The sequence below is a fragment of the Macaca thibetana genome, chromosome 14 (genome assembly GCF_024542745.1).
Source record: "Macaca thibetana thibetana isolate TM-01 chromosome 14, ASM2454274v1, whole genome shotgun sequence".
In the NCBI taxonomy this organism is placed as follows: Eukaryota; Metazoa; Chordata; class Mammalia; order Primates; family Cercopithecidae; genus Macaca; species Macaca thibetana.
Genome location: NC_065591.1, coordinates 31,522,719 through 31,550,637, shown reverse-complemented (window position 1 = coordinate 31,550,637; position 27,919 = coordinate 31,522,719). Strand labels below are relative to the sequence as shown.

Below are 27,919 nucleotides of genomic sequence, written 5' to 3'. Positions count from 1 at the left end.
CCAGCCTTTATTCTTGTTTTCCCAGGTAAATGTGGTCTTATGTACTTGCAGAGTAAGAATTAAAAATAAACTGAAACCTGAGAGGTAGTTCAGTGGAATAGGGAGTACAGAGGCCTGGAAGATGAGGGAGCTGGGTTTAAGCCCCATCAACCAGCATCAACTAGCCCTACTACCTTGGGCAAAATAACCGTAGCTAACACTTAGTGATTGTGTGTTCTCATGTTATCCCGACAGTAACACTTATAGGGTAGGTCTGTCAGAATTTTCTGTCCACAAGCAACAGAAGCTGACACGGAGAATTTATTGGAGGGCTATGAGACAGCTCATGGAATTGAAAGCTCTTAAGAACTAGACTCAGAAGGTGCAGAGACCAGGGCAACTTCAGGGATCCAGGTAGCAGGAAGGAATCGGTGGCCTCTTTGGTATGGCCACTGTGGTGGTAGACACTGTCTACCTTGTTTGCTGAGTCTTCTGGCTTTCTTCCACTCTTCCTGCTCTTGGACATCAGACTCCAGGTTCTTCAGTCTTTGGACTCTGGGACGTGCACCAGTAGCTTACCAGGGGCTCTCAGGCCTTTGGCCACAGACTGAAGGCTGCACTGTCAGCTTCCCCAGTTTTGAGGTTTTTGAACTCGGGTTGAGCCACTACTGGCTTCTCTCTATCCCAGCTTGCAGACGGCCTATTGTGCGACTTCACCTTATAATTGTGGGATCCAATTCTCCCTAATAACCTCCCTTTCATATATACATATATCCTACTAGTTCTGTCCCTCTGGAGAACCCTAATACCGGAATTATAACTCTAAGTTTCAGTTCTGGCCATAGCATTATGTCACACCAACATCAGCATCAATGTTTTAGGTTGCCTAATTAATGTATCTGTAAACCTATAGGCAGGTTGGGTGCGGCTAGTCAGAGTCAGCGCCAGCATTGATCATGTATAGGATCAACCTACTGGGGTTGGCCACGTTGTATATAGCCATGAATAGCAAGGAGGGGAACAGCAACATCCCAAGGGAAACTGATCACAGAAAGGCAGCTCCCTACCCCACAGTAAAAAGAACCTTGAGTTTCCCAGTTCAGTCCCTTGCTGGGCGCATGGTCCCCTCCCCTCTCCCAGAGGCTCTGGACCTACACAGCTGCTGAAAAAGAGAAAACGTCCTTACCTACAATGAACCATCACAGGCACCCTCCTAGAAATTAAGGTACTGTGGTCATTTACCTTACCCCAGAATAATAGGAGTGTGTATAAACAGAAAGCTTTAGTTTAGATAAATAAGATATCCATTATAAAAATTTTATATTGAATAACCTATAAGCAATTTGAAAAAGAGACTTCTGGCTAGTTTTCACTTATTTCAAAGTCAGTGGGGGTAAATGCATTCTGATTCACTGTAGGTTTTAGACTCTTACAGCCTTAACAACCCTGTAAATCCATAACTAGCATCTTCCTATCTGGCAGACCCTTTACCTCAAGCCTCACAACAATTCTTTGAGGTAGGTGTAGAAAGTGAAAGTTCAAAAAGGTTGGGGGAAAAAAAAAAAAAAGAAAACTTGTCCAGAGACACAGCCAATTAGTGGAAGAGAGTTTGAACTCAGGTTCCTAACTACAAAATCCACGGATTTAACTGCTGCTATCCTGAAATGAAATATCTACAAGTAGCAGACACTGAGAAACAGACTGGCAGATAGTGTTTTGAAATGATCTTCTGTTTCCAGGAAGGACTAACTAGGTGCTCTTCAACTCATGCTATTGGGTAACTTTCCAGTTAAAAAAAAAAAAAAAAAAAAAAAAAAAAAAAAATGCACTTTATGTTTTCTTTTCCAAAAAGAGGCAGAAACTGATTTCTTCAAAGTAAAAAAAGCACCAGGAACCCATTCTAGGCTTTCCAAAGTTAGGCACATATTAAAAAGAGTATGCAAAACAGGCAGAGAAGTAGATCTGCTGATCTGAGGAGCTGAGTGGGAAGCATGGACTTGCCAACTTACCTAAGTGACCTTGAGCTATCCAGCTAACTTTGCACAGTTTCCCCTTGAGTAAAGTGAGGTGCAAGTACAGATGAAAATGTATATAAAACATAGTGCTTAGAACCCTGTACCAGAAAGTTGCCCTCATCACAATGAATGTCAGTACTAGCTCCAGCCAGCCCATCAAGAAGCCCTCACGGGGATCTGTCAGCATTCGTTCAGATCTGTTGGCAGCAACCGAAACTAATGTGAGCTAGTAGACTTTGAACACTGCTAAAGGACTTACCAAGAGGACTCAGATGTATAAAGCTGGTTCATTCTGTCAAGAGGCCCAAAGTCTTGGGCAGGCTCTTATTTTTTCAGGACATACGTGACATGAGAAGTCATGGGGGCTGACTGCAAGGACACAAGAAAAACATACCCATACCTTGAAGCCCCCAGTACATTCAAGACTCAGTTCGGCAAATGGATTAGCATCTTCAGGAAATACCATGAGCTCAATTGACCTACTCATCAGGTGTACCTTGCACCCCTAGCTCATCCCCTCAAGGGGACAATCCAATGGGGTTACCACCCAATACTGAACACTATGACAGTTCCTGTAAATCCAGATGAGTGGAGGGCATGGGGTAGTGGCTCTCGAGCAAAGAGCCAGTAGGCAAGACTGGACCCAAAGGCAATACTGTAAATATCTTTACATTACAGGATTGCCTTCATGTCCAGGTACTCAACCTTGTCTATAGCATGAGTCACAGCAACTTTATGCAGAAAGCAACCCCAAAGTTTAAGGCCATTTATATGACCGTTGTTGATTTGGACAGCTTAACAACCCTCTTCCCATCTCTCCATTTAGCAGCACCCAGATTCTGCTTTAGAGGACTGCCTTCTTCCCAATGTAGTCTGGCCAAAAAGTGGGTACATGACACAAGATAGCAGTAAGCCAATTTCATCCTCGAATCTTGAATCCTGAGAGAGGCTTCCGAAACTGTCGACTCCTGGCTTTCTGGAGTGTGGCTGAATTCCCCACCTCTTCGCCCCCAAAAAAGTTCCCAGAAATTCATTTTCTGCTCAAATTCATCAAAATTCGTTCTCATTCCTTAGAACTCACATGAAATGTGCTTCTTTGCTCAGCCAGTGGCTGTGGGCATGGTCAGTACTTCCTTCGGCCAAAAAAAAAAAAAAAAAAAAAAAAAAATTCCTATTGAGGAAAGAGTCACACCTAGTATTTTGTCTTGAAACTGAGGATTAAAGATGATGTAAGGAAAGACACTGAGCTAACAGAGAACACAGAACACCAAGGTAATGCTAAGTTTTGATAAGCAAGTCTCTATTTTTCTATGTTCAGGGAATGGCATCAACAGAAGAAAACTGGCACTGCTCAGGATGTCTTCTTTCAGTTACTGCCATTAAGCATACTGCATATGCTTTTATCCTTTTGGGCCATAACCACATTCATCCACTTGTTATATTTCATTTTCAGAAAGGCATCATTCACTGCACTCAATTTGTCTAACAGAGTATAATCAAGGGTTTTTTTTTCAACATTAATCAAGAAATTCCTCCATCTGCAAAAGTCAGGCGATGCCATTAAATACAGCCAAGATCATAACATACAAATGTTATTAAGGTCTACTGAATCTTGAGCTTTATTCACTAGAATACACAGGGAAAAGGAAAAAGTTTTTAGAAAGAGCTTCTGAAAGCCTCAAACATGTGTGACTGTGCTAATAGCCCTTACAAAGGTATTTTATACAATCTATGCTGAGTCAGCTAGGAGTTAACAGAAGGCTGGATGCAGACGGTAAAACAACCCTGCACATCTGTTGTTATTAAGGATGACCTCTGGAAGTCTCAAACTGTAACCACAAAGGTTGTTCCCATTGCATTCATACTGTATACACACATACCTGAACAGCCTTCCTACCAGTAACATTTAAAATAAGCACACTTAATACTGCTAGTCACATGTACGGAGTGTTCATTCTGTAACTGTGTGTGGTAAATCCAAGATATCCCACCATTCCAATTAAAAAAAAAAGGAGAGGAAATAGCTTTAACACACCATTAATGTATGCTATTATACTTTTCCAGTGAAAGATAACAAAGCCCATATAAAATTTAAAGATAGAGGAAAAACTCGACTTTCAGCCACTTGTATCTCCCTTAAGTTTTCATGCCCTGCCATCTGGAACACTTACCCACTTCCCTTCCAGAAGTCCTCTAGCTCTGCATTAGGGATCTTGTTGCCCCTGACTGACACCCACATATGGAACATTTGGCATGCCTCCATGGCAACACGGGAGCCCTGAAGTTTACGAAAGCGTTCATGTGAGAGAGGATGCTCACACACTCCTGCCCAATCCTCCAAAGATGTACTAATGATGCTAACTGACTACATCCAAGGAGCCAGAGGAAAAATAATCTGAGGGTTGCAGAGAACCCACTCAAGCTGTCACTGCAAAGCTGGTCCTCCCAAGAGCAAAGGAAGAAGCATGCAATCTAGCTCAAGTCACACCTACTTCACTCTTAAACTTCTTCCTTCAAGTGGGGCTTCCCTGCAAACAGGACTGGTCTTCGAAGTCTCCCAGAGCCCCTCTATCTTAGCCAGGTTGCTCAAGTCAATTTTATTCTTTCCCAACAGGATCCGGTTGGAAAATATCAAACCTTTAGAATGCAGCAGCAAGGGAAAGGGGACTACGCAGGAACGGGGAGTATGGGAGAAGCTCTCCTGGTGTTGACTTAGGGATGAAGGCACCAGGCTGCTGCCAGAAGTGGGGTCACCAGCAGAACAACTGTTTTCTCTGATAAGGATGGCCCACCATTTTCAAGCTGTTCGTTAAAGTTACACAGGTCCTTCTTGCAGCAGAAGTACCGTAGCTCGCTTTCCTTCAAGAGGGTTGAAATGTCATTGAAATTGCAATTCGCAAACTTCCAACACTGGTTATATACTTGTAACCCTGTGGGGAGACACACACACAAGGGTAAGAAAGTAAGTGGGAAGAGTTCTGTATCTGCCTTTGAACCCTCAATTGTATTTCATATGTATCCTGTGCAAGTAGAGACATCTAGACAAGATGCTCATCCCAGGTGGGTTATAAAGGAGAACAATTAAGTAAATAATGATACACCTCTAAATAGAGCTTTTCCAGAAAACCAAGGTCTCATCATAGCCAGTATAGTTGTGGGTGTGGGATGGGAGAGGAACAGGCATTTATACTGTTAAGAGGGAAATTTGGTAATATCTGCCAAGATTTTAAACACATGTCCCCTTTGATCCAGCAATACCACTTTCAGAGTTTACACTATGAAGTTACTTGGGGTTTTTTTACTTTTCCTTTTCTTTTTTTATTTTTATTTTTATTTTTTGGAGATAAGGTCTCACTTTCTTGCCCAGTCATCTGGTCTTGAACTCCTGGGTTCAAGTGATCCTCCTGCTTCAGTCTCCCAAAGTGACAGGATTATAGGGGTAAGCCACCATGCCCAGCCAAAGCTATGTATAAAAGAGGTTAAGATATATGCTCAAGAAGGGCCACTGTAGCACTGGACAGTATCTGTACAGAAAAAAGCCTGAAAACAACCCAGTCCATTAATTTTTAAAAAGTGTTTAAAGAAATTACAATAGAATTTCTTACAATGCAAGTCCACGTAGATAAGAAATGACATGGGCCTATGAGTGCTAACATGGAAGGAGCTTGATTAAAAAAAAAGGGAGGCTGAGGCAGGAGAATGGCATAAACCCGGGAGGCAGAGCTTGTAGTGAGCCAAGATCTGGCCACTGCACTCCAGCCTGGGCGACAGAGCGAGACTCCGTCTCAAAAAAAAAAAAAAAAAAAAAGGTGGGGTGTGGGCAGAAAAATAGGTAAATTGGATGGACTTCATCAAAATTTAAAACTTCTGTGCTTCAAAAGGCATTACCAAAAAATAAAAAGTTAACTCACAGAAAGGGAGAAAATGTTTGCAAATCACATGGAAAACACTAGGCGCGGTGGCTCACACCTGTAATCCCAACACTTTGGGAGGCCGAGACGGGATAATTGTTTGAGGCCAGAAGTTTGAGACCAGCCTGGTCAACATGGCAAGACCACCTCTCTTTTTTTTTTTTTAAAGTCATATGGAAGAGCATAGTATCCAGGATATAGAAAACATTCTTAAACTCTACAATAAAAAGACTAACCCAATTAAAATATGGGCAATGAGGCCAGTGTGGTGGCTCACACCTGTAATCCCAGCACTTTAGGAGGCTGAAGTGAGAGGATTGCTTGAGGCCAGCCTGGGCAACATAGTGATATCCCAACTCTACACACACAAAAAAATTTAAAAATTAGCCAGGCAGGGTGTTGCAGCTTTAGTCTTAGCTACTTGGGAGGCTGAGGCAGGAGGATCACTTGGACTCAGGACTTTAAGGCTGCAGTGAGCTATGATTGTACCACTGCATTCCAGCCTGGGCAACAAAGCAAGACCCTGGCTCTTTAAAAAACAAAACAAAACAAAATAAAACAAAACAAAACAAAACAAAAAGGGCAAAGGATTTGAATAAACATTTCTCCAAAGAAGATTCTCAAATGGCCAATAAGTACATGAAAAGATGCTTGATATCATTAGTCATTAGGAACATGCAAATCAAAATCACAGTGAGATACCACTTTATACCCACTAGGATGGCTAAGATGAAGAAAATGGCAAATAGCAAATGTTGCAAGGAAGTGGAAAAAACTGGAACCCTCAAACATTGCTGATGGGAATGTAAAATAGTACAGATACTCTGGACAAATGTGGCATTTCCGCAAAGAGTTAAAGATAGAGTTATCCATTTGACTGAGCAATTCCACTCCCAAGTATATATACTTCTGCCATTCTCTAGAAGGATTCCCACGTAATTTAATGGTGTTATCATCATGGAAGAATACACCTCGTTTATCTTTCTATTGAGTTTTTAAAATTTGCCACATGGATGATTTATTTTTAAAATATTTAAAACTTCATTTTAAAAATCATTAGATTATTCAGTAATACAGGAAAAGTTTCTACAAAAACATGCCATCATGGTCCCATTTTTGGAAAAATAGCCTTGGGCACACAGGAAAATAAAGGCCAGAAGTATATGCTCCAAGTATCTTATCGTAGTTTTTTAATATTCAGAAAAAGCATGTTAGGCGAAAAATGTATTAGTTGAGAGAGTGGTGTTATGGTAGATTTTCTTCTCCAAAAATAACTGAGTGCCTATGTGCTAGATATTGGGTCATAAGAAGGTATTTGTCCTTGCCCTGAAACTGTTTTCTTATCGTCTGTGCTGGAAAGAAAAAAAATGCAGATGCATACTTCCTTATTTCAGGTTTGTAGCTAATTTACCCAATTCCATGAAAAGCCTGGAACACAACACTTCTCAGTTTATAACTGCAGGCTTACTGTCCTTTCCTTCTCCTCTGAGGGGATGGGTATTTGGACTGGAATTTAATGAAGTTTGGTCAAGCGGCAGAGTCCAGATAGAGTATTCTAGAAATGCCTCTACTTGCTGGAGTCTTAACTAAATAACTGGAAGCTTCTAATATTGTACTAGAGGCTGCTGGTGATTCAGACAAGTTACTGCTTTATGTAATAGTAAGTAAGCACTGGAACTTGAAAAGCTTTAAAGCTGTCAGAATTTTAATTAGGGAAGCCTAGCAGCTTGGGGAGAACAGACAGTAATTTATTACTCATTGCTACCAATTAGTCATTTACTATGTGTCCTGCAGCATACCAAAGTGCTTTACTTGAATTATCATATTCAAACAACAGCCTTACGATGGTAATCTTCTCACCAAAGCCAGCCTCGGAATTATCCACATAAAAGTGGATTATATCAGAGTCCCTGGAGTGTTAAAGGTTTTCTCCTCCCCACTCTTTTTGTATACTTTGGCTCAAGTCTATCTAAAGCCAACAGTCTTCAGTTGTCCTGGGCACCCTTAAATGTGGTCCTTGTTCAGAACGTCATTATAGCAATGACCACTTGGCACTGTCATCAGAGGCCCCTTCAAGACTAATTTAACCTGGCTTATACTTCCATGGTTTATACTGCTAGGATGCCAGTAAATATTGGTTGAATTAGCAGCCAACCTCTCTCTCTTCTAGACTTACTTTGCATAGCACCATCATATCCGTCGCTGTGCGAACGTCATAGAGTACAGTTACACAAACTTACATGGACTAGCCTAGTACACACTCAGGCTATGTGGTATGTCCTGTTGCTCCTGGGCTACAAACTTGTGCAGCATGTTACTCTACTGAATACTGTAGGCAACTGTAACACAGTGGTAAATATTTGTGTATCTAACCATATCTAAACATAGAAAAGGTACAGTAAAAATGTGATACAAAGATTTTTAAAATGGTACACCTGTACAGGGCACTGACCGTGAATGGAGCTTGTGGGACTGGAAGTCAGTGAATGAGTGGTGGGTGAATGTGTACATTAGTGTACACTACTGTAGATGTTTTAAATATTGTACATTTAGTCCATACTAAGTTTATTTTAAGAAATCAACCCTAGTTTGCTGCCACTTTACTTTAGAAACTTAATTTTAAATGTTTTTACCTTGGTAATAATAGTGTAAGACACAAACGTGTTATACAGTTGTACAAAAATATTTTATTTCTATTCTTACTTTATAAGCTTTTTTATTTTTATTTATTTATTTTCGAGATGGAGTCTCACTCTGTCACCCAGGCTGGAGTGCAGTGGCATGATCTCGGCTCACTGCAAGCTCCGCCTCCCGGGTTCATGCCACTCTTAAGCCTCAGCCTCCCGAGTAGCTGGGACTACAGGCGCCCGCCACCATGCCCAGCTAATTTTTTGTATTTTCAGTAGAGACGGGGTTTCACCATGTTATCCAGGATGGTCTGATCTGCTGAACTCGTGATCCACCTGCCTCGGCCTCCCAAAGTCCTGGGATTACAGGTGTGAGCCACCACGCCCAGTCAGAACCTTTTTTATTTAATTTGTTTTTAAACTTTTTTGTTGTTGTTAAAAACGAAGACACAAGCACACACATTAGCCTAGTCCTACATAGGGTCAGGATCATCAGTATCACTGTTTTCCACCTCTTCATCTTGTCCCACTAGAAGGTCTTCAGGGGTAAAAGTACGCATGGGGCTGTCCTGTCCTAGGACAGCAATGCCTTCTTCTGGAACACCTCCTGAAGGGACCTGCCTGCTGAGGCTGGGTTTTTTTTCTTTTTTGCTTTGTCTTTTTTTTCTTTGTAGAAATAAAAGAAAAAAAAAAAGCCTTGTTCTGTCACCCAGGCTGGAGTGCAGTGGCACGATCTCAGCTCACTGCAACCTCCGCTTCCCGGGTCAAGCAATTCTCCTGCCTCAGCCTCCCGAGAGCCTGTTTTATAGTTAACATTTTTTTTAAATAAGTAGAAGGAGTACATGCTAAAATGATTTAAAAATATAGTAAATACACAAGCCAGCAACACAGTCATTATAAAATATATACTGTACATAATTATCAAAATATCAAGTATTATATATTGTGTTATATTTTAGTTTTGTAAGAAACTACCAAACTGTCATCCACAGTAGCTATACTGGTTTGCATTCCCACTAGGAATGAATCAAAGTTCCCACTGCAGCTGGGTGTGGTGGCTCATGCCTGTAATCCCAGCACTTTGGGAGGCCGAGGCGGGCAGTCACTTGAGGCCAGGAGTTTGAGATGAGCCTGGGCAACAGAGTGAAACCCTGTCTCTACTAAAAATATAAAAATTAGCTGGGCATGGTGGCTTATGGCTGTAATCCCAATTACTTAGGAGGCTGAAGCATGAATCACTTGAACCCTGGAGGCAGAGATTGCACCACTGCCCTCTAGCCTAGGTGACAGAGCAAGACCTTGTCTCAAAAAACAAAAAACAAACCAAAACAAAAAAACAAAGTTCCCATTGTTCCACATCCTCACCGGCATCTGGAGTTGTCAGAGTTTTGGAGTTTGGTCGTTTTAATAGGTGTGTCTCATTTTTGTTTACATTAACCATTTATAAGAAATTTTGGGATTTAAAAGCTGGAAAAATATCTTGGCTCCGACCTCCTTTCCTCTCCTCCCTACCTCTGCTGTCCAACACATACATTTCATAAATGAAAAACAGAGGTGGAGAGAACTAGCTGGTGGCAAGACAGAAGTCAGTGCTCCTAATTGCTGCTCTAATATTCATTCAACACATAGTGATTGCTCTGATCATCTCATTTGGAAATTATACTTAGTTTAATTATACTTAGTAGTGAGGAGTCCAAGAGACACAGTTGATTAAGCTAAAGAGCCAGGTCTTCTGTGCTCATATATAATGACCACGTTTTCTCTAGGGGCCTTACTACACTTTCTACATTAACAGTGAATGAACACGGTCTTCCAATGGAGGCAGAGGGACTGGTCCCCTACAGAATCAAGAACTCTGAATTGAGGGTTTGCAGTTTTAGCTGCAATTCAGCAATTTATATCAAAATTATCAGATGCTCCTGGTTTTTTAGACAGGGTAACTATAATTTGTCTTTAGTTATTGAGGGATTTCTCCTTTCTGGGGAAGTTAATCTTCTTTATCTCAGGCTTTTGTAAACCTGTGGGTGTTCCAAGGCTTTTCTGAGTTTACCTGACATGTTCACCATTTCTTGATGTTGACATTGGGGGGAGTTGGTATAGAAGATCTAAGAGTACAAAGAACCTTGTGGAGTGTTTTTATTATTAATCTCTTAGAAATCTAAGCCTGGGGTTTTACCTTGGACACTAAGAACATTCTGAAACCATCATTCCTCGCTGGCATCATTTGCACACATTGATTCTATCCAGAACCATACCAGCAAGAACGAAGGGCATGTCTTTGCTGGTTTCTTTCCTCTGTCTACCACTTCCTAAACTCCATTTTAACAGGGTTGACGGAGGTGAATATTCCGTAGTCTCACAAATTTGGAAAATGCAGACTGGACAGGACTGGTGCATGTTAGTATTGCCCACCCCCACATTCATGAACACTTTGCTCTGAGGCTACCGAGCCCTGGTACCAGATGTTGCCCCTCACAGGCACACCTCCTACTTATCCCTCTTACCTCCTACTTGTGCTTTGAGCTCAGCTTGAGTCTCCTCAGGACTCTGAAAATACCAGATACCCCATAGAATGAGACAGAGGCATACATAAAGTCATGTAGGACAGTCAAACAGGCCTTTGTCATAATTTTAACTGTATGTGTCTTTTCTTTATCTTTGCATCCCTAGCTCCTAACCTTCTGCTGGGCACACAGTAGGTTCTCCAAGGTTTAGGAGGCAGCACAGGGCTTCTGTTAAAGGGTACAAAGCTTTGGAAACAGATGGACTTCCATGTTCAATTCCTGAGTTGGTTACTTGACAATAGTTTGTTGCTTAATCTGAGCCTCAGTTTCCACATTTATCAAATGGAAATAAAAGATCACCCTTAGAAGTACAAAACATTAAATTTAAAATGCATGCACATGTATACATATGTAACAAACCTGCACGTTGTGCACATGTACCTTAGAACTTGAAGTATAACAAAAAACAAATAAATAAAATAAAATGCATGGACAAAGTGCTTAACGCAATACACACCTGATGCTAATAAACAGCAGCTATTACTTGATGCAAGTCTAATGGCGATTACAGTGGCACAATTTTCTTCCCAGGCACTTATTACCCCTTTACATTTAGGAGACAGACAGGGTAGGCTCTTACCAGCTCTGGCAATGAGACACGTATCAAAACCAGATGAACAATTGATGGCTGTTTTGCAGTCAGTAGTTGGGTTAGGACAGTTGTAGCACTGCAGGCTATGACCTAGAATCAGGAAGAAAGTAAGGATCTCTTAAAGCAACACTGACTTGTTCCCTGGCAGCCCACCATCTCCATTAATGTGGGCCCAAAGTCGGCAACTTGTGGTATACTTCCATTCCCGCACAAATGTATAGCGGTCATATCTTTCCAAATTGAAACTACAGTTCCAGCAACATTTTTTGGAACCTGATGCAAGCACAAAGGAAATATCCACATTTGAAAATCCATGTAACTGTGCAATTGAGAAGCTTCCTCCTAACCTGCAACTGGAAGGAGATTAGTCTGCAATGTAATGATGTGTTCAGAGGAAATTACCAAGAGAAACAAACAGAATTCTATAAGTGTCTTCCAAGCAATGAATATGCCCAATTAAATCACATCCTTGTGGGCTGATGATCAGTGTCTGGCAATACCTATCTGCATGAAAATACATTTTCAAAAATGAAATACATAAAATGTCATCACAGATCAGTATTAACAGATGAACATCTGCAACTGATTTGATGAGAGGGAACACTAATTTTGAACCTCAATTAAGCAAATGGTTATCCCCCTAAAAAGAATTCTATTCCCCTCATTAGTAGATGCATATTATATGGTTGGACTCAATTATTATGTTGTGAATTTTGCCAATAAAAAAAAATCTGTGAAAATTTAGTTTCTTCTCTTATTATTGAGGTAAGTCTCATAATACCCTTGATTTTGCCTCTTGACCTGCAAAGCTTAAAATATTTACTATCTGGGCCAGGCACGGTGGCTCACACCTGTAATCCCAGCACTTAGGGAAGCCGAGGAGGATGGATCACCTGAGGTTAGGAGTTTGACATCAGCCTGGCCAACATAGCGAAACCCCGTCTCTACTAAAAATACAAAAATTAGCCAGGCATAGTGGTGCGCACATCTAATCCCAGCTACTTGGGAGGCTGAGGCAGGAGCATCACTTGAACCCAAGAGGCAGAGGTTGCAGTGAGCCAAGATTGCACTACTGCATTTCAGCCTGGGTGACAGAGTGAAACTATTAAAAAAAAAAAAATTGCCAGCTGGTCCCGTACAGAAAAAGTTTGATAACTTCTGGGATAAGGTATCATTACTGAACTACCTGCTTCTAAGGGACTGACCAAATGCCAGGAGTACACATTGTCAAAGACAACAGCTGTGCACTTTAAACCCATGGCCATAGGAGAGCTGGGTACCAGCAGACACAACATGAGGGTCATCTTACATCAGAAGCAAATTGCCTCCAGTTCCCTAGCTTGAAAAACAATTATTGCTCCCAGTCAATTCTTAGGACTCATCCTTGCTAGCTGTCAGGTTTTACTGGGTTATTTTTCCTTCTCCATTTTTATAACAACAGTGACAAGAAAAGATGAGTTACAATCCACACATGTGATGGGGAGAGACTGAGGAAGCAAGAGTTGGAAGGAAATCGTCCTGCTTTGTATAGATAACCCCTTTTCCATCATCAGAGATAAACTATCTTCCTGCCATGTGACTTCTGCCATGTCATCAGTATTTGGCAGTACCCACCTGTGTGAAAAGATATTTTCAAAGAGGAAACATGTAAAATTTCATAAAAGAATGTCATGGTTAAACCAAGTGTGGATTTTAGAGCCCAAGAGCTGACTTCTAGTTCTAAGGCTGAAGCCTAGGTTTATCACCATGGAAAGAGGAGACTTTTCAGTGGAAAGTCCAGTGGAAGGAAGGTGGGTCCTCACTTCCTGAGCACAGACAGGAACCCAGTTCTCTAGAGCATCTGAAATGGCCATGCTTGCCCTCACAGGTGTGAAATCCTACCCAACAGAGGATCCCTCTGACTTGTGAAGGTTCCAGATTAATGCCTTGAAATATTAGTTTTAAAAAACAACAACAGTAACAACAACAACAAAAACTAGGCCAGGTGTGGTGGCTCACACCTATAATCCCAGCACTTTGGGAGGCCGAGGTGGGTGGATCACTTGAAGCCAGGAGTTTGAGACCACCCTGGCCAACATGGTGAAACCCCACCTCTACAGAATATACAAAAATTAGCCAGGCGTGGTGGCACATGCCTGTAATCCCAGCTATTCAGGAGGCTAAGGCACGAGAATCACTTGAGTTGGGGAGGTGGAGGTTGTAGTGAGCCAAGATTGCACCACTGCACTCCAGTCTGGGAGACAGAGTGAGACCCATGTCTACATAAAATAAAAAAAAATAAAATAAAAAAAAATAAAATAAAACCAACCCCCTCCTTCCCCACTTTTTTGCAGATAACAAGACAGATGTCTGGAGAGGTGACGTGACTCACCCAAGGACACCTGGCTACAAAGCAGCAGAGCTGGCGGCAGCCTCGGTAGCCTTGGGGCCTGTGGGCAGGGCCCTATCCACCGGCTTTGTTTGTTCTCCCCCACTGTCAGCCTGCGGCTGTCATGACTGTATGAGAGGGAAGCCACAAGGAGAAGGCACAAAGATGCAATTTTTCTCTGGTCCCTTCCTTGTGCCTGACGTGTATTCATGCTCATGAAATGGAAAGAATCTAAGATGACAGGTGTTGTTCTTGAGACTGGCCATTTTTGAGGGTCATTTTAAAAGGTTACCTGTACATGTGGATTTTTGTACTGACCAGATCCTGGGCTCATTTGGCTTCTTGAGAAACCTTTAGAAGGAAAGGCTAAAACCCATGGTTGGAACGTCTGTGGGCAAAAGTATTCATGGCAAACACGTTCATTCAGTGTTCAAATATCTGTGCATCGATGTGCTAAGCTCTTCATAGGATTGTTAAAGCTCTTCATAGGATTGTTAAGAGAAGTAGGCTCAATTATCTTCATCCCCATTTTGCAAGAGAAAACTAAGACTAAGATGTTAACTAAATTGTTCAAAGCCACACAGCTACTAAGTGACCAAGCTGAGCTCAAACTCAGGCTGTCAGTTCTAAATCCAAGGTTGGTTAACCATGATGTTCTAATTGACCTGAGTGGGAAGAGAAGGAAACTATAGATTATGGGGGAAACTGAGGTCAAAAACAGGGCCAGGTGCAATGGCTCAGGCCTGTAATCCCAACACTTTGGGAGGCTGAGTTAGGTGGATCATTTGAGGTCAGGAATTCCAGACCAGCCTGGCCAACGTGATGAAACCCCGCCTCTACTAAAAACACAAAAATCAGCCAAGCATGGTGGCACGCGCCTGTAATCCCAGCTACTCAAAAGACAGAGGCATGAGAACCGCTGGAACCTGGGACACGGAGGTTGTAGTGAGCCAAGATCATGCCACTGCCCTCCAGCCTGGGCGACAGAGTGAGACTCTGTCCCCCTGAAAAAAACAAACAAACAAACAAACAAAAAAACAAGCAATAGGTCAGTGGACAACGGTTTGATATTTTAGCCACTAAGCCAGGGTAGCCGAGATTTCCCCTGGACTACGAGAGGCAGAGTTCAGAGGAAAGTTCCACTGCAGGGTCCTCAGACCCTTTGGGCAGCAGCAAAGAAGGCCTCTCATCTGTGGGCGTGTGAGCTTCACATCTCAATTCTCTGAGAAAGGGCTGATGTGCAACCCAAGACTTGTCAGAGAGAAGCTGAGAGTCCCAAGCTTGCTCCATAAACAAATGCAGACTGCTAGAAGTAGGATATCACTGGGCTATTAAAATTCTAGAAAATATTCCAACTTAAGCAGCAGAGACAGAAAAAAAGAAGGAACAAAGAAAAATGAATAAATAAAAAATAACTATAGAAAAAATATAGTGTTTTAACACAGGTGAACCACATTACTGTGCACCCTGGCTAGACTCACAGAAGTGGAGGGAGGGGTGCTGTGACTTCTCTTTCTGCTCAGAAAGGGAGAGCATATTAAAGTGTGTCCTGGGGCAAGTTACTACTTTGCCTTCATTTCCTCAGCTGTAATATGGGAGGTAATAGCACCGACCTCCCGGGATGGTTAGACGGATTTAAATGAGACAGGCTCTGGCACAGTCCCCAGTAAACAATAAGCCGTCAATATATGGTTGCTACTAATATTCTTTTTTTTTTTTTTTGAGACGGAGACTTGCTCTGTCACCCGGGCTGGAGCGCAGTGGCGGGATCTCAGCTCACTGCAAGCTCCGCCTCCCGGGTTCCCGCCATTCTCCTGCCTCAGCCTCCGGAGTAGCTGGGACTACAGGCGCCCGCCACCTCGCCCGGCTAGTTTTTTGTATTTTTAGTAGAGACAGGGTTTCACCGTGTTAGCCAGGATGGTCTCGATCTCCTGACCTCGTGATCCGCCCGTCTCGGCCTCCCAAAGTGCTGGGATTACAGGCCTGAGCCACTGCGCCCGGCCGGTTGCTACTAATATTCTAAGACATGCTACGGTGGTGTGGAAATCTTTTTTTAAATTGCTCACTGTTGGCCGGGCGCGGTGGCTCAAGCCTGTAATCCCAGCACTTTGGGAGGCCGAGACGGGCGGATCACAAGGTCAGGAGATCGAGACCAGCCTGGCTAATACGGTGAAACCCCGTCTCTACTAAAAAATACAAAAAACTAGCCGGGTGAGGTGGCGGGCGCCTGTAGTCCCAGCTACTCGGGAGGCTGAGGCAGAAGAATGGCGTAGACCCGGGAGGCGGAGCTTGCAGTGAGCTGAGATCCGGCCACGGCACTCCAGCCTGGGCGACACAGCGAGACTCCGTCTCAAAAAAATAAAATAAAATAAAATAAATAAATAAATAAATAAATAAATAAATAAATAAATTGCTCACTGTATTGCTACTTCCTTTTCTGCTTCCCCCACCAACCATATTTATAAAAAACAAAAATCCAGCAGCAGCCAAGACGTTATACCAACATGACACAGGCAGGCAACCACATCTGATCCTTACAATGAAGCATGTGTGTTTCCACTGTTATAGAAGTTGACTCAGAAGCACACAATTTCCTCCAGCAACCAGGCGAAGGGTAACTGACGGGAAGCGGTGGCCCAGTGACAGGTGGCCTGGAGCAGGAGGGAAGAGCAGTTGCCAGACTGTGTTCACATTCCAGTGTACCACTTCTGTGTGTTATTTGACAAGTTATTAATTTGGGGGGGGGCCTCAATCTTGTTGCTTGTAAAACAAGGATAAAAATACCACCAACTCCGTCAGGTTGGCATGAGGATTAAATAAGCAAATACATGTAAAATGCTTAGAGTAGTGACTGGCACATAAATGCTGTCAGGGTTAGTTAGCTGCTGCTGCTGTAACTATGACCATCATCATCATTAAAACACAGGAGGAGCCCCAGAGCAGAAGGACTGAGCTCGGATGGCTCTAAGCAGAGTGGACCCCAAATGGACTTGCACAGCACTCTAAGAACGGTATCCACTGGTGTCCCCAAGCAGCTTATGGTGACAGGAGCGAAACTTCAGCCGCCGAGTGTTGACCCACCCCTGCCAAAAGCCACCTTGTAACCCAGGACAGGGCTGTAACTCAGGAAGATGCCCCACTGAGGACAAGGTCATAACACAGGAAGGAGCTGTCATACAACCCCAGACCTGTAACACTGGAAGGCAAAAGAAAGCAAGCCAGGCCTGGAGGAGGAGCTGGGGCTGAAACTGAGGCTTAAGAAGGGAGTTCATGTCCAAGGCAGCCTAGATCTGTGTCCTGAGACTGGAGCACTCACCTGAATGGCAGAAGACAGCCAGGACAAGCAGCAGCCCGAACAGGACAGACCCTCCTTGGATTCCCATTGTGATTGTCCACAGAACCTGGAAGGAAGGGACAGGAAGGATTGTCAGGAACAAACAAATGACTGCTGGTTGTCTCAAAAACCAAGGGCTGGAAGGCCAAGGAGGCTTCTGAGAGGAACATTTACAGGGGAAGTCAAGGCACACTGAATCCCCGGGCCATGCCCCAGCTCTAACCCACAGCACCATATACCCTTCAGTAGGCTCAGTCCCTATAAGCCCCAGCGTGCACTACCACACCGTGGGAATAACACTATCTTCCCCATCAGGGTTAGGGACTCAAACGACAATATGACCAAATTGACTCATATAGTCACTGTGGTTCCCACTCTACTGGCCCCACCGCAAGCTGCTGGCTGAAACAGAGGGCCACTTCTCTGAGCCATAGCACTAAGTGAATCAGACCAAAGGGGTGACCCTAGAAGGCACCAGCATGCATTCAGCAGCAGAACAGGGAGCAACGGCTTAGCATACCTGGAAGCTCTGGCTCCTCACTGTAAGAATTATAATGGGGACACTTGCTTGCTCTCTTTGGGCACATGAAGAGACGTATTGGGCAACTTTGTAAGCTTCCATTACACAAATGCCTAGATGTGTAGTGATAGCATCAGGTGAGAAGGAAAAGCTGAAATGCCTCCAACCCTACTTTACCCAGTAAAGAAGCTAAGGCATGGGGAGGTTTTGAACTTGCCTAAGTACAAAGCATCCATAGCAGAACTAAGAAATTTCCGAACTCCAACCCTACATCCCTGAACCCATCTTGAAATAAGGAGGTGGCAGCGCCTGTAAACCAAGGTACTCCATATTCTATTCTCCAGAGTCCCATAGGCCCGGACAGACAGATGGGTTCTTGGAAGGGTGAGTCACCTACCCTCCCTAAGTCAGAAATGCAGAGTTCCCTGGGGAACTGACAATCCTGACGATCCTTCCTGTCCCTTCCTTCCAGGTTCTGTGGAATCATCACCTCTCACATCTTAAAGGTCATCTGCTACTTAGGAATTTGCTGATACAGGCCAGTGGAGGACTGAGAAGCTCCAGGAAAAGGGCAGGGTCTGACATTGTCCAAAAAAGAAAACAATCAGTGAGTCAAGCCTGGAGATGTGGGTGGTGGAGGTAAGAAAGAGGTGGTTTTATGATATGTGAGGAACCAGGAAGAAAGACAACTGTGGCCTGGCCTTTCCTTACAAATTGAGGGCTCCCCACCACCCGCTGGGCTCTGAAACCTACACCCTGCCATGGGACACCATCCCCCATGTGGACCTTCCCAGGGGCCTGGGCTCCAGCAGCTGCCAGCGGCCTGCCTGGTTCCCCATTTTCAGTGGTTTCTGAGTAGGAAGGGTGATTTACAGTCTCAGGTTAGTGCTGCAAGTGAGCAGGGAGAGGAAGGTACTGGTCTGAGGTCCCCAAACAGAGAGCTCCAGACACTTCCTAAAAGTTAAGCATAGCATGATCGGAACCTGGGTATTATAGTGAGACCCCATCTCTACAAAAATAAAAACATTTAAAAAAATTAGGCTGGTGTGGTGGCACGTATCTGTAGTCCCAGCTACTTGGGAGGCTAAGGTGGGAGGATCGCTCCAGCCCAGGAGGTCAAGGCTACATACAGTGAGCTGTGACTGTACCGTTGCACTCCAGCCTGGATGACAGAGCAAGACCCTGTCTCCAAACAAACAAACAAACAAAAAGCCAATGTAGCTACAATGTCAGGCATCCCTATGGAAGCAGGAAGGAAGGAACCTCCTGACTCGGGTTAGGCACTGGAAAGGTATCAGGCTGGCAGGAGCTGCCGGCTCAGGACACTTCCCTTGGAATGGTCCTTGACATAAATCACACCACCACAACACACAGGGTCCCTGACGGGGAGCTGTTCTTTGATGAAGTGCCTTAGAAAGAACTGGCCTGGGTGGAGCGCGGTGGCTCACGCCTGTAATCCCAGCACTTTGGGAGGCCGAGGTGGGCAGATCACGAGGTCAGGAGAAGGCGACCATCCTGGCTAACACGGTGAAACCTCGCCTCATAAAAATACAAAAAATCAGCTGGGTGTGGTGGCGGGCGCCTGTAGTCCCAGCTACTTGGGAGGCTGAGGCAGGAGAATGGCGTGAACCCAGGAGGCAGAACTTGCAGTGAGCCGAGATTGTGCCACTGCATTCCAGCCTGGGTGATGAGTGAGACTCCGTCTCAAAAAAAAAAAAAGAAAGAATTGGCCTGCTTTCACAGGTGTTCCAGTTCAGTCTGGAGGCCTCTGAACAAGGCCAGATAGTTCTGGCTCTGTCACCTCTTTGCTGTGTGTTAACCTCTGATCATGCTTTGGCTAGTAAGCACGGGGATAGTTATGTGTACTGCATAGCACAATGCCTGGCCAAAGATGGCACTCAAAAAGCTGTGGCCACTGTTAGTGCAACTTAGGCGTAATGAGGTTACCTGAGGAAGAAACTGCGTGGGGAGGGAGTGCTGGGGGGTGAAGGATGGGAAGGCAGACAAAGGGTGATGTGAGATGAGGAAGCCAGAGAAACACCCTGGGTTGAGTAAGCAGGGAAGACCTCAGGCATCAAACCTAAGGAAGCCCTCAGTTTTCTGGGACAGATGGGGAGTGTCAAGTCTTAGCTTCAGTTCCACATGACCGGCTGGTTGTTGCTATAGCTGATCCCATGACACACTGCAGGGGAAGCCAAGATGGCAGAGAAAGGAAGTAGCTATGTGTAGATGCCCAGGTCAGGCTGTTTGATCAAAATAAGACCAGGCCTTTAGGAACCACTGCCAAAATACGAATTTCCAAGAGCAAAACGTTCACGTGGAGTGTGTGTATGTGTATGGGGGGCGGAGGAAGGTGGGAGGCAGAAAAAGAAATAGCTGACTGTTTTAAGGCTATTTTATAAATGCCCTAAAATGTAGATGGTAACTAACACTAAGCAAGATCATTTACGGCTTTTATTTTTCTTCCTGATCCTTTACTTTTTTCCATCCTTTCCCCAAATATTCTATAATTAACAAAGTATTACTTTTACAATCAGAAACATCCGGAAAACCCACACATGACTATGTTCCTTTTCTAGTAGTTATAAATCATCTATCTTTTGGTAAAACTACTCCCTAGTCTAAAACACCCTCCATTTTAAGTAAAAAAAAAAAAAAAAGGAAGATGCCCATAAGGTAAGTGTAGATAAGATGACAAACGAACCAAAAGTGCTACCATTCCACCCAAACCAAGCACTTAAGTGCAAGATACACTCAGAAAGCATCAACACTCAATTCCTTTCCAAAAATCTCAGGACTCATTAATAACAGCGGGTTTGTCCTTAAAGACTGTTCTAATAATATTGCTACTGTTCTGAATAATTTTTAATTCTTCTAAAGAATGCACAACTGAAAAATCCCTCAAAGAAGATATGTAGGGACAAGTCTTCCCCATGATGAAGGAAGGGCAGGTTTTCCTGGGTGGTGCGTAAGTTGACTCTAGCCCATTTCCATAATGGAGTTCCAGATAGACCTTTCATCACAGGAATAAGAAACAGTCAAGGTTATACAAACATTCTTTAAAACAGCAACAATGTAGTGACACACACATCCAAAGATAAGGAAAATGAGTATATTATGGTACACTTCCATGGTGGGGAACTGCATAGCCAGGAAAAGAATGGGCGTGGAAGGCTGCTCACAATGAATTAAGATCTACCAAGCAAATGCAAAGCAAAAAAAGCAGGGGTTGCAATCCTAGTCTCTGATAAAACAGACTTTAAACCAACAAAGATCAAAAGAGACAAAGAAGGGCATTACATAATGGTAAGGCGATCAATGCAACAAGAAGAGCTAACTATCCTAAACATATATGCACCTAATACAGGAGTACCCAGATTCATAAAGCAAGTTCTTAGAGACCTACAAAGAGACTTAGACTCCCACACAATAGTAGTGGGAGACTTTAACACCCCACTGTCAATATTAGACAGATCAACAAGACAGGAAATTAACAAGGATATCCAGGACTTGAACTCAGCTCTGGACCAAGCAGACCTAATAGATATCTACAGAACTCTCCACCCCAAATCAACAGAATATACATTCTTCTCAGCACCACATCGCAATTATTCTAAAATTGACCATATAACTGGAAGTAAAACACTCCTCAGCAAATGTAAAAGAACAGAAATCACAACAAACTATCTCTCAGACCACAGTGCAATCAAACTAGAACTCAGGATTAAGAAACTCACTAAAAACCGCACAACTACATGGAAACTGAACAACCTGCTCCTGAATGACTACTGGGTACATAACGAAATGAAGGCAGAAATAAAGATGTTCTTTGAAACCAACGAGGACAAAGATACGACGTATCAGAATCTCTGGGACACATTTAAAGCAGTGTGTAGAGGGAAATTTATAGCACTAAATGCCCACAAGAGAAAGCAGGGAAGATCTAAAATTGACACCCTAGCATCACAATTAAAAGAACTAGAGAAGCAAGAAATTAGAACGGCGATCATTAAAAAGTCAGGAAATAACAGCTGCTCGAGAGGATGTGGAGAAATAGGAATGCTTTTACACTGTTGGTGGGAGTGTAAATTAGTTCAACCACTGTGGAAGACAGTATGGTGACTCTTCAAGGATCTAGAACTAGAAATAACATTTGACCCAGCAATCCCATTACTGGGTATATATCCAAAGGATTATAAATCATTCTACTATAAAGACACACGCACACATATGTTTACTGCGGCACTGTTCACAATAGCAAATTCTTGGAACCAACCCAAATGCCCATCAATGATAGACTGGATAAAGAAAAAGTGGCACATATACACCATGGAATACTATGAGTTATAGTTCTTTGCTGGAAAAAGGATGAGTTAATGGCCTTTGCAGGGACATGGATGAAAGTGGAAACCATCATTCTCAGTAAAGTAACGCAAAAAGAGAAAACCAAACACCACATGTTCTCACTCATAAGTGGGAGCTGAACAGTGAGAACCCACGGACACAGGGAGGGGAACATCACACACCGGGTCCTGCCTGGGGTTGGGGGATGGGGGGGGGATAGCATTAGGAGAAATACCTAATGTAAATGACGAGTTGATGGGTGCAGCACACCAACACGGCACGTGTATATACCTATGTAACAAACCTGCACGTTGTGCACATGTACCCCGGAACTTAAAGTACAATTTTAAAAGAAGAGCTTAAACTTAGTATCTCCAAGAAAAAAACAAAAACAAATACAGGCACTTCTTTTCAAGTTCCTGAAAATGTTTTAGATAGCAAATGTTCTAGGTATTTGGGTAGAAAATGCAATGAGCCTATTTCCACTGTTTTAAGTAGGAAAACGTGTTACTGTCCATCCAAAAACCTCAACCAGCTCCCCAAATATCAATTAAATATATACACCCACACACATGTGACCCTTGAACAACACAGATTTGAACTGCAGGGGTCCATTTATATGCAATTTTTTTTAAGAAAATATATTGGAAAATTTTTTGGAGATCTGCAATTGAAAAAACTGTTACATAAACTGCATAGCCTAGAAATATTTTTAAAAATTAAGAAAAATTTAGGTATGTCATGAATGCATAAAATGCATAGAGATACTAGTTTATTTAATCACTACCCAAAAACATACACAAATCTATTATAAAGTTAAAATGTGTTAGCCAGGCATGGTGGATCATGCCTGTAATTTCAGCACTTTGAGGGACCGAGGTAGGCAGATTGCTTGAGCCCAAGAGTTTGAGACCAGACTGACAAAACCCCATCTTTACAAAAAAAAATAGCCAGGTGTGGTGGCGTGTGCCTGTAGTTCCAACTACTCAGGAGGCTGAGGTGGAAGGATTGCTTGAGCCTGGGAGGTTGAGGCTGCAGTGAGCCAAGATCACACCACTGCACTCCCACCTGGGTGACAGAGTAAGACCCTGTCTCAAAAAATAAAAACTTACACACACACACACAGACCATACATGGCAACATTCAAAGTCAAGAGAAATGTAAACAAATGTAAAGATGCAGTATTAAATCATACTGCATAAAATTAACTATAGTATATACTGTACTGTTAATAATGCCGTAGTCACCTCCTGTTGCTACTGCAGTGAGCTCAAGTGTTGCAAGGATCTACTTATCATCAGGGATAGGATTAGTATCATGTGATATAATTATCTGTGAGCCGTCTGCCTCTCTAGAAAATTGCATATCACAGTAAAAGGTGATCTCTTGCAGTTCTTGAGTATTTTCTTTATCGTGTTAAGCACAATAGTGTAAAACTTGAATGACACATGAGACCCATACAGGGTACCTCTAGTGATGCTGGACACGCTCCCAAGAAGCATAGAAAAGTCATGATGTTACCAAAAAAACAGTTGAACTGCTTGATAGGTACCACAGATTGAGGTCCGCAGTTGTGGTCGCCTGCCATTTCAGACAGGTAATTCATCTTGTAAACAGACGACATAAACTCATGGTATCAATAACTATAGTACAGAACTATAATGGATTTTCTCTTCCTTATGATTTTCTAAGTAACATTTTCTTTTCTCTATCTAACTTTATCACAAGAATACCGTAGGCAATACATATAACACACCAAATGTGTGTTAATCAACTGTTTATGTTATTGGTAAAGTTTCTGGTCAACAATAGGCTATTAGTAATTAAGTTCTGGGGGAGTCAAAAGTTAAACTTGAATCTTCAACTGTGGGGGGGGGTCAGTTTCCCTAACCCCACATTGTTTGGGGGTCAACTGCATATAAACATATATAATATATATTACATATACATGTAAACACATATACATATATATTACATATACGCACACAAATACACATATGTATGCACATATATATGCAATCCAAATAAATGTGAACATAAAGCATTTAACACATCCAATAATTATTTAATAACATTTAAGGAATTCACTCATCAGTATACTTACTACTGTGAAGTAGGTCTCACCTCCTACACCAACTGGTGCTGAAGACTAGGACGAAAATAAAAGAGGGTCCTAACATTGGTTCTCAAACTTTAGGGAGCATCAGAATCACCTGGAGGGCTCTTAAGCAGATGATGGGACTCCAGCCCTAGAGGTTTTAATGTAGTGGGGCTAGTGTAAGGCTCAAGAATGTGCATTTTGAGCACTCGGGGGCTGCGTATCTGCTGGTTCAGGGATCACACTAAGAACCACTGCGTTAGACGGTGACCTGGCATAAGGGCCAGGTTACTTTAGATAGGGTTGGAAATGTTTCTTCCAACAGGGCTATCAAAGAAGCTGTTAGTTCTGATTAAATATTTAGGAACCGCTTCTACTTTTAAGGGCCCATATGATTATGACATTGAATGCAAGCCATTAGGCAAGACCTTGTGATGTGGTTTGGCTGTGTCCCCACCCAAATCTCGTTTTGAATTGGAACTCCCAGAATTCCCACCTGTTGTGGGAGGGACCTGGTGGGAGATAATTGAATCATTGGGGGCCGTTTCCCCCATACTGTTCTTGTGCTAGTGAATAAGTCGCACAAGATCTGATGGTTTTATATGGGGTTTCCCCTTTCACTTGGCTCTCATATTTCTCTCTTGTCTGCTGCCATGTAAGATGTGCCTTTTGCCTTCTGCCTCCCTAGCCACGTGGAACTGTGAGTCCATTAAAACTCTATTTCTTTATAAATTACCCAGTCTTGGGTATGTCTTTACCAGCAGCATGAAAATGGACTAATACACCACCAAAATCTCATGGTGAATTTTAATCCCCAGTGTTGGAGGAAGGATCTGGTGGGAGGTGATTGGATCATGGGGTGGTTTCCAACGGTTTAGCACCATCCCCCTAGTGCTATCTTGTGACAGAGTTCTCATGAAATCTGGTTGTTTGAAAGCGTGTAGTACTTTCCCCTTTGTTCTCTTCCTCCTGCTTCTGGCAAGTAAGGTGTGTTTGCTTCCCCTTCTGCTTCCACCATGATTCTAAGTTTCCTAAGGCCTTCCCAGAAGCAGAAGCCTATACCGCCCAAAGACCTGTGAGCCCATTAAACCTCTTTTCTTTGTAAATTACCCAGTCTCAGGTACTTCTTTATAGCAGTGTGAGAATGGACTAATATATTTTGGCAAACGTTGCCAGCTCCCTCAACATTCTGAGCTCTGTGCCTTCTTCAGGGAACTGGGAGTAAATCTCAGGAGTGGAGAACTTGAACAACTGCTCAGGGATCGCAGGGTACCTGAAATAATTAGCAGCCACTGCGTTTGTGCTGAGCGCTTTCCATCAATCATCTCAACTACCCTATGAAGTGAAGCCTATTGTTTTACTGACAAAGTGCTGTTAAATACTTCAGAAATGACCAGTGGAGAGCCTGGGTATCACTAAACGGCCATAAAAGGCGCGCTGCCTAATGTTGGTTTTAGTTTGTTTGTTCTTTGTGGTTTTGTTTTGTTTTTGAGGCGGAGTCTCCCTCTTGTTGCCCAGGCTGTAGGGCAACGGCGCGATCTTGGCTCACCGCTACCTCCGCCTCCGGGTTAATGTTGTTTTTTTAAAAGTCAGCAGTCAGACTCTAACAAGGGTGAGGCCTGAGCCGACCCAAGAGAACAAAACACTACGTCGTACTTAAAACGTCCGTTTTGGCCGGGCGCAGTGGCTCACGCCTGTAAATCCCAGCACTTTGGGAGGCCGAGGCGGGCGGATCACGAGGTCAAGAGTTCAAGACGAGCCTGACCAACAAGGGGAAACCCCGTCTCTACTAAAAATACAAAAATTAGCCGGGAATGGTGGCGCATGCCTGTAATCCCAGCTACTCAGGGGCCGTGGCAGGAGAATCGCTTGAATCCGGGAGGCGGAGGTTGCGGTGAGCCGAGATCGTGCCACTACACTCCAGCCTGGGCAACGACAGCGAAATTCCATCTCAAAAAAAAAAAAAAAAAAATTCCGTTTCGCCCGACACCTGCTTTTCAAAATTCTACATTTAGACCGCGAGGGGAGAGAGTAACGGCCGTGACCACGGAGGGCTGGCCTTTCCCCAAGGCGCAGTTCCTCTAAACTGCCGGAGCTTCCCTTGAGACGAAAGCTATGGCAGTGGGCCTGGGTGCGAGGCTGCCCGGCGGGGGAAGGAGGCTGCTTCTGGAGAGGGCGCGCTCCCCGTTTCTCCTTCCTCGTAGATAAAATAAAGCCAGGGTTCGGCCAGGACACCGGGCCGCGGTGACGGGCGGAAGGGCCAGGCGTCGGGAAGCTCGCCCGGCGGGGGTCGAGTGGAAAGCAAGGACAAGGGTAGCCCCGCAGACCCTCCGCCCAGGCCCAGACTGCCACTGCCGCCGCCGCCGCCTCGGCTCGTCCCACCCGAACCCCTGCAGGCCCTCGAGCCTTCTTACCTGGCGGCGCCCGGGATCCGCTTCCAGCCTTGCTCTACTTCTGCGCTCAGCCCCCGCAGCTGTTTGCTCCAGCCCGCGAGGCTCCGCCCCCGGATCCGCCCCTCAGGATGCCCTTGCCCTCCCCGGCTCCAGGCTCCAGGCTCCCGCACCGCGCGGCCAGGCCTCGGCAGGAACCCCCTCCCCTCCCTCCACCCCTCGCGCGGAACTCAGCCTCCCAGCCCAGGTTCTGAGCACTCCGGGTGGCCAGGACCCAATGAGCACCTTCAAAACGCCAGGGACCTGAAAGTTTGCAGCGTCCTCCTCGGATTTGCAATGGGACATAAAAACAGTAGGAAACTTCCAAAGACTTCTGATTTTCCCTTTTATGTTTTTTTTTTTAAGTGTATTAAAATGTTTTTCTAAACGTTTCTGTGCGTCTTGCTGGTGCCCTGGGTGCCCCAAGGCCTGGCTGTCGGGCTATGCGGCCCTGCTGCAGTCTGAAGCTGCTTCCTGCTGCCAGGCTTGGGCAGCATCCAAATAGCCATCAGCCACAGCCGCATCCGTGTCTTGTGACTTGTTTGAAACCCAAACAAAATGTTATGCGTTTAAAAGCTTACTGGGCTGCTCAGGGACCAGTGTTTTGAATGAACACTCTTCGAGTGTCTCTATCAACTTAGCTGGTAGCTACTGTTCCCCAGCAACCACCAGCGACAGGGACAGAAGAGCAAGAGCAGGGGATCCGCCTGCATGAGTCTGTCCCTTCAGGGTGGCCTCGCCCTCAGGGACTGGATTGTAGGCATGGTTTCAATGACACAGCGGTGTGAAAGTTTAAGAGTTTTTAGTACTTAGGGACCCTGGGTGGTACACAGCATGCCTACAGGACACACACACACACACACACACACACACACACACACACACACACACAGAGAGAGAGAGAGATCAGGGAGCACAGGGAGAGGGGAGGGAGGGACCCACCTACCCACCTTTGGGTCAGCAACTTTATCCGGATAAGTTTCCCCTGGAGAGCTCTAACTGGTGGATTTAAAGCAAGCAGGTGAAAAGGCAGAGGCTGAAGGAACTTGAACCCGAGTTTGAAGCCGCAGCAGTGCCTTAATATCACGTCACTTCATGTTTATGTCTGGCCACCAGCTGGAGACATTTGCGTGGGGTA

General features: G+C 44.1%; 2 protein-coding genes across 3 annotated transcripts in view; both read right to left on the bottom strand.

Annotated features, from left to right (window-relative positions):
• Positions 1-27,919, bottom strand: part of CSTF3 (cleavage stimulation factor subunit 3) — a 710,177-nt gene that overhangs the window by 614,965 nt on the left and 67,293 nt on the right. The gene's annotated exons all lie outside the window — the stretch shown is intronic.
• CD59 (CD59 molecule (CD59 blood group)) lies at positions 283-26,886 on the bottom strand. 2 transcript variants are annotated; one of them, XM_050758793.1, is made up of 5 exons: positions 26,767-26,863; positions 24,359-24,403; positions 17,373-17,457; positions 11,677-11,778; positions 283-4,924 (listed from the first exon to the last, which is right to left on the bottom strand). In XM_050758793.1, the coding sequence occupies exons 3-5, from the start codon at positions 17,437-17,439 to the stop codon at positions 4,707-4,709; spliced, it is 387 nt and encodes a 128-aa protein (XP_050614750.1). In that variant the 5' UTR covers positions 17,440-17,457; positions 24,359-24,403; positions 26,767-26,863; the 3' UTR covers positions 283-4,706. The 2 variants fall into 2 exon arrangements, with proteins under 2 accessions (XP_050614750.1, XP_050614749.1); XM_050758792.1 differs by lacking the exon at positions 24,359-24,403 and having other exon boundaries at positions 26,767-26,886.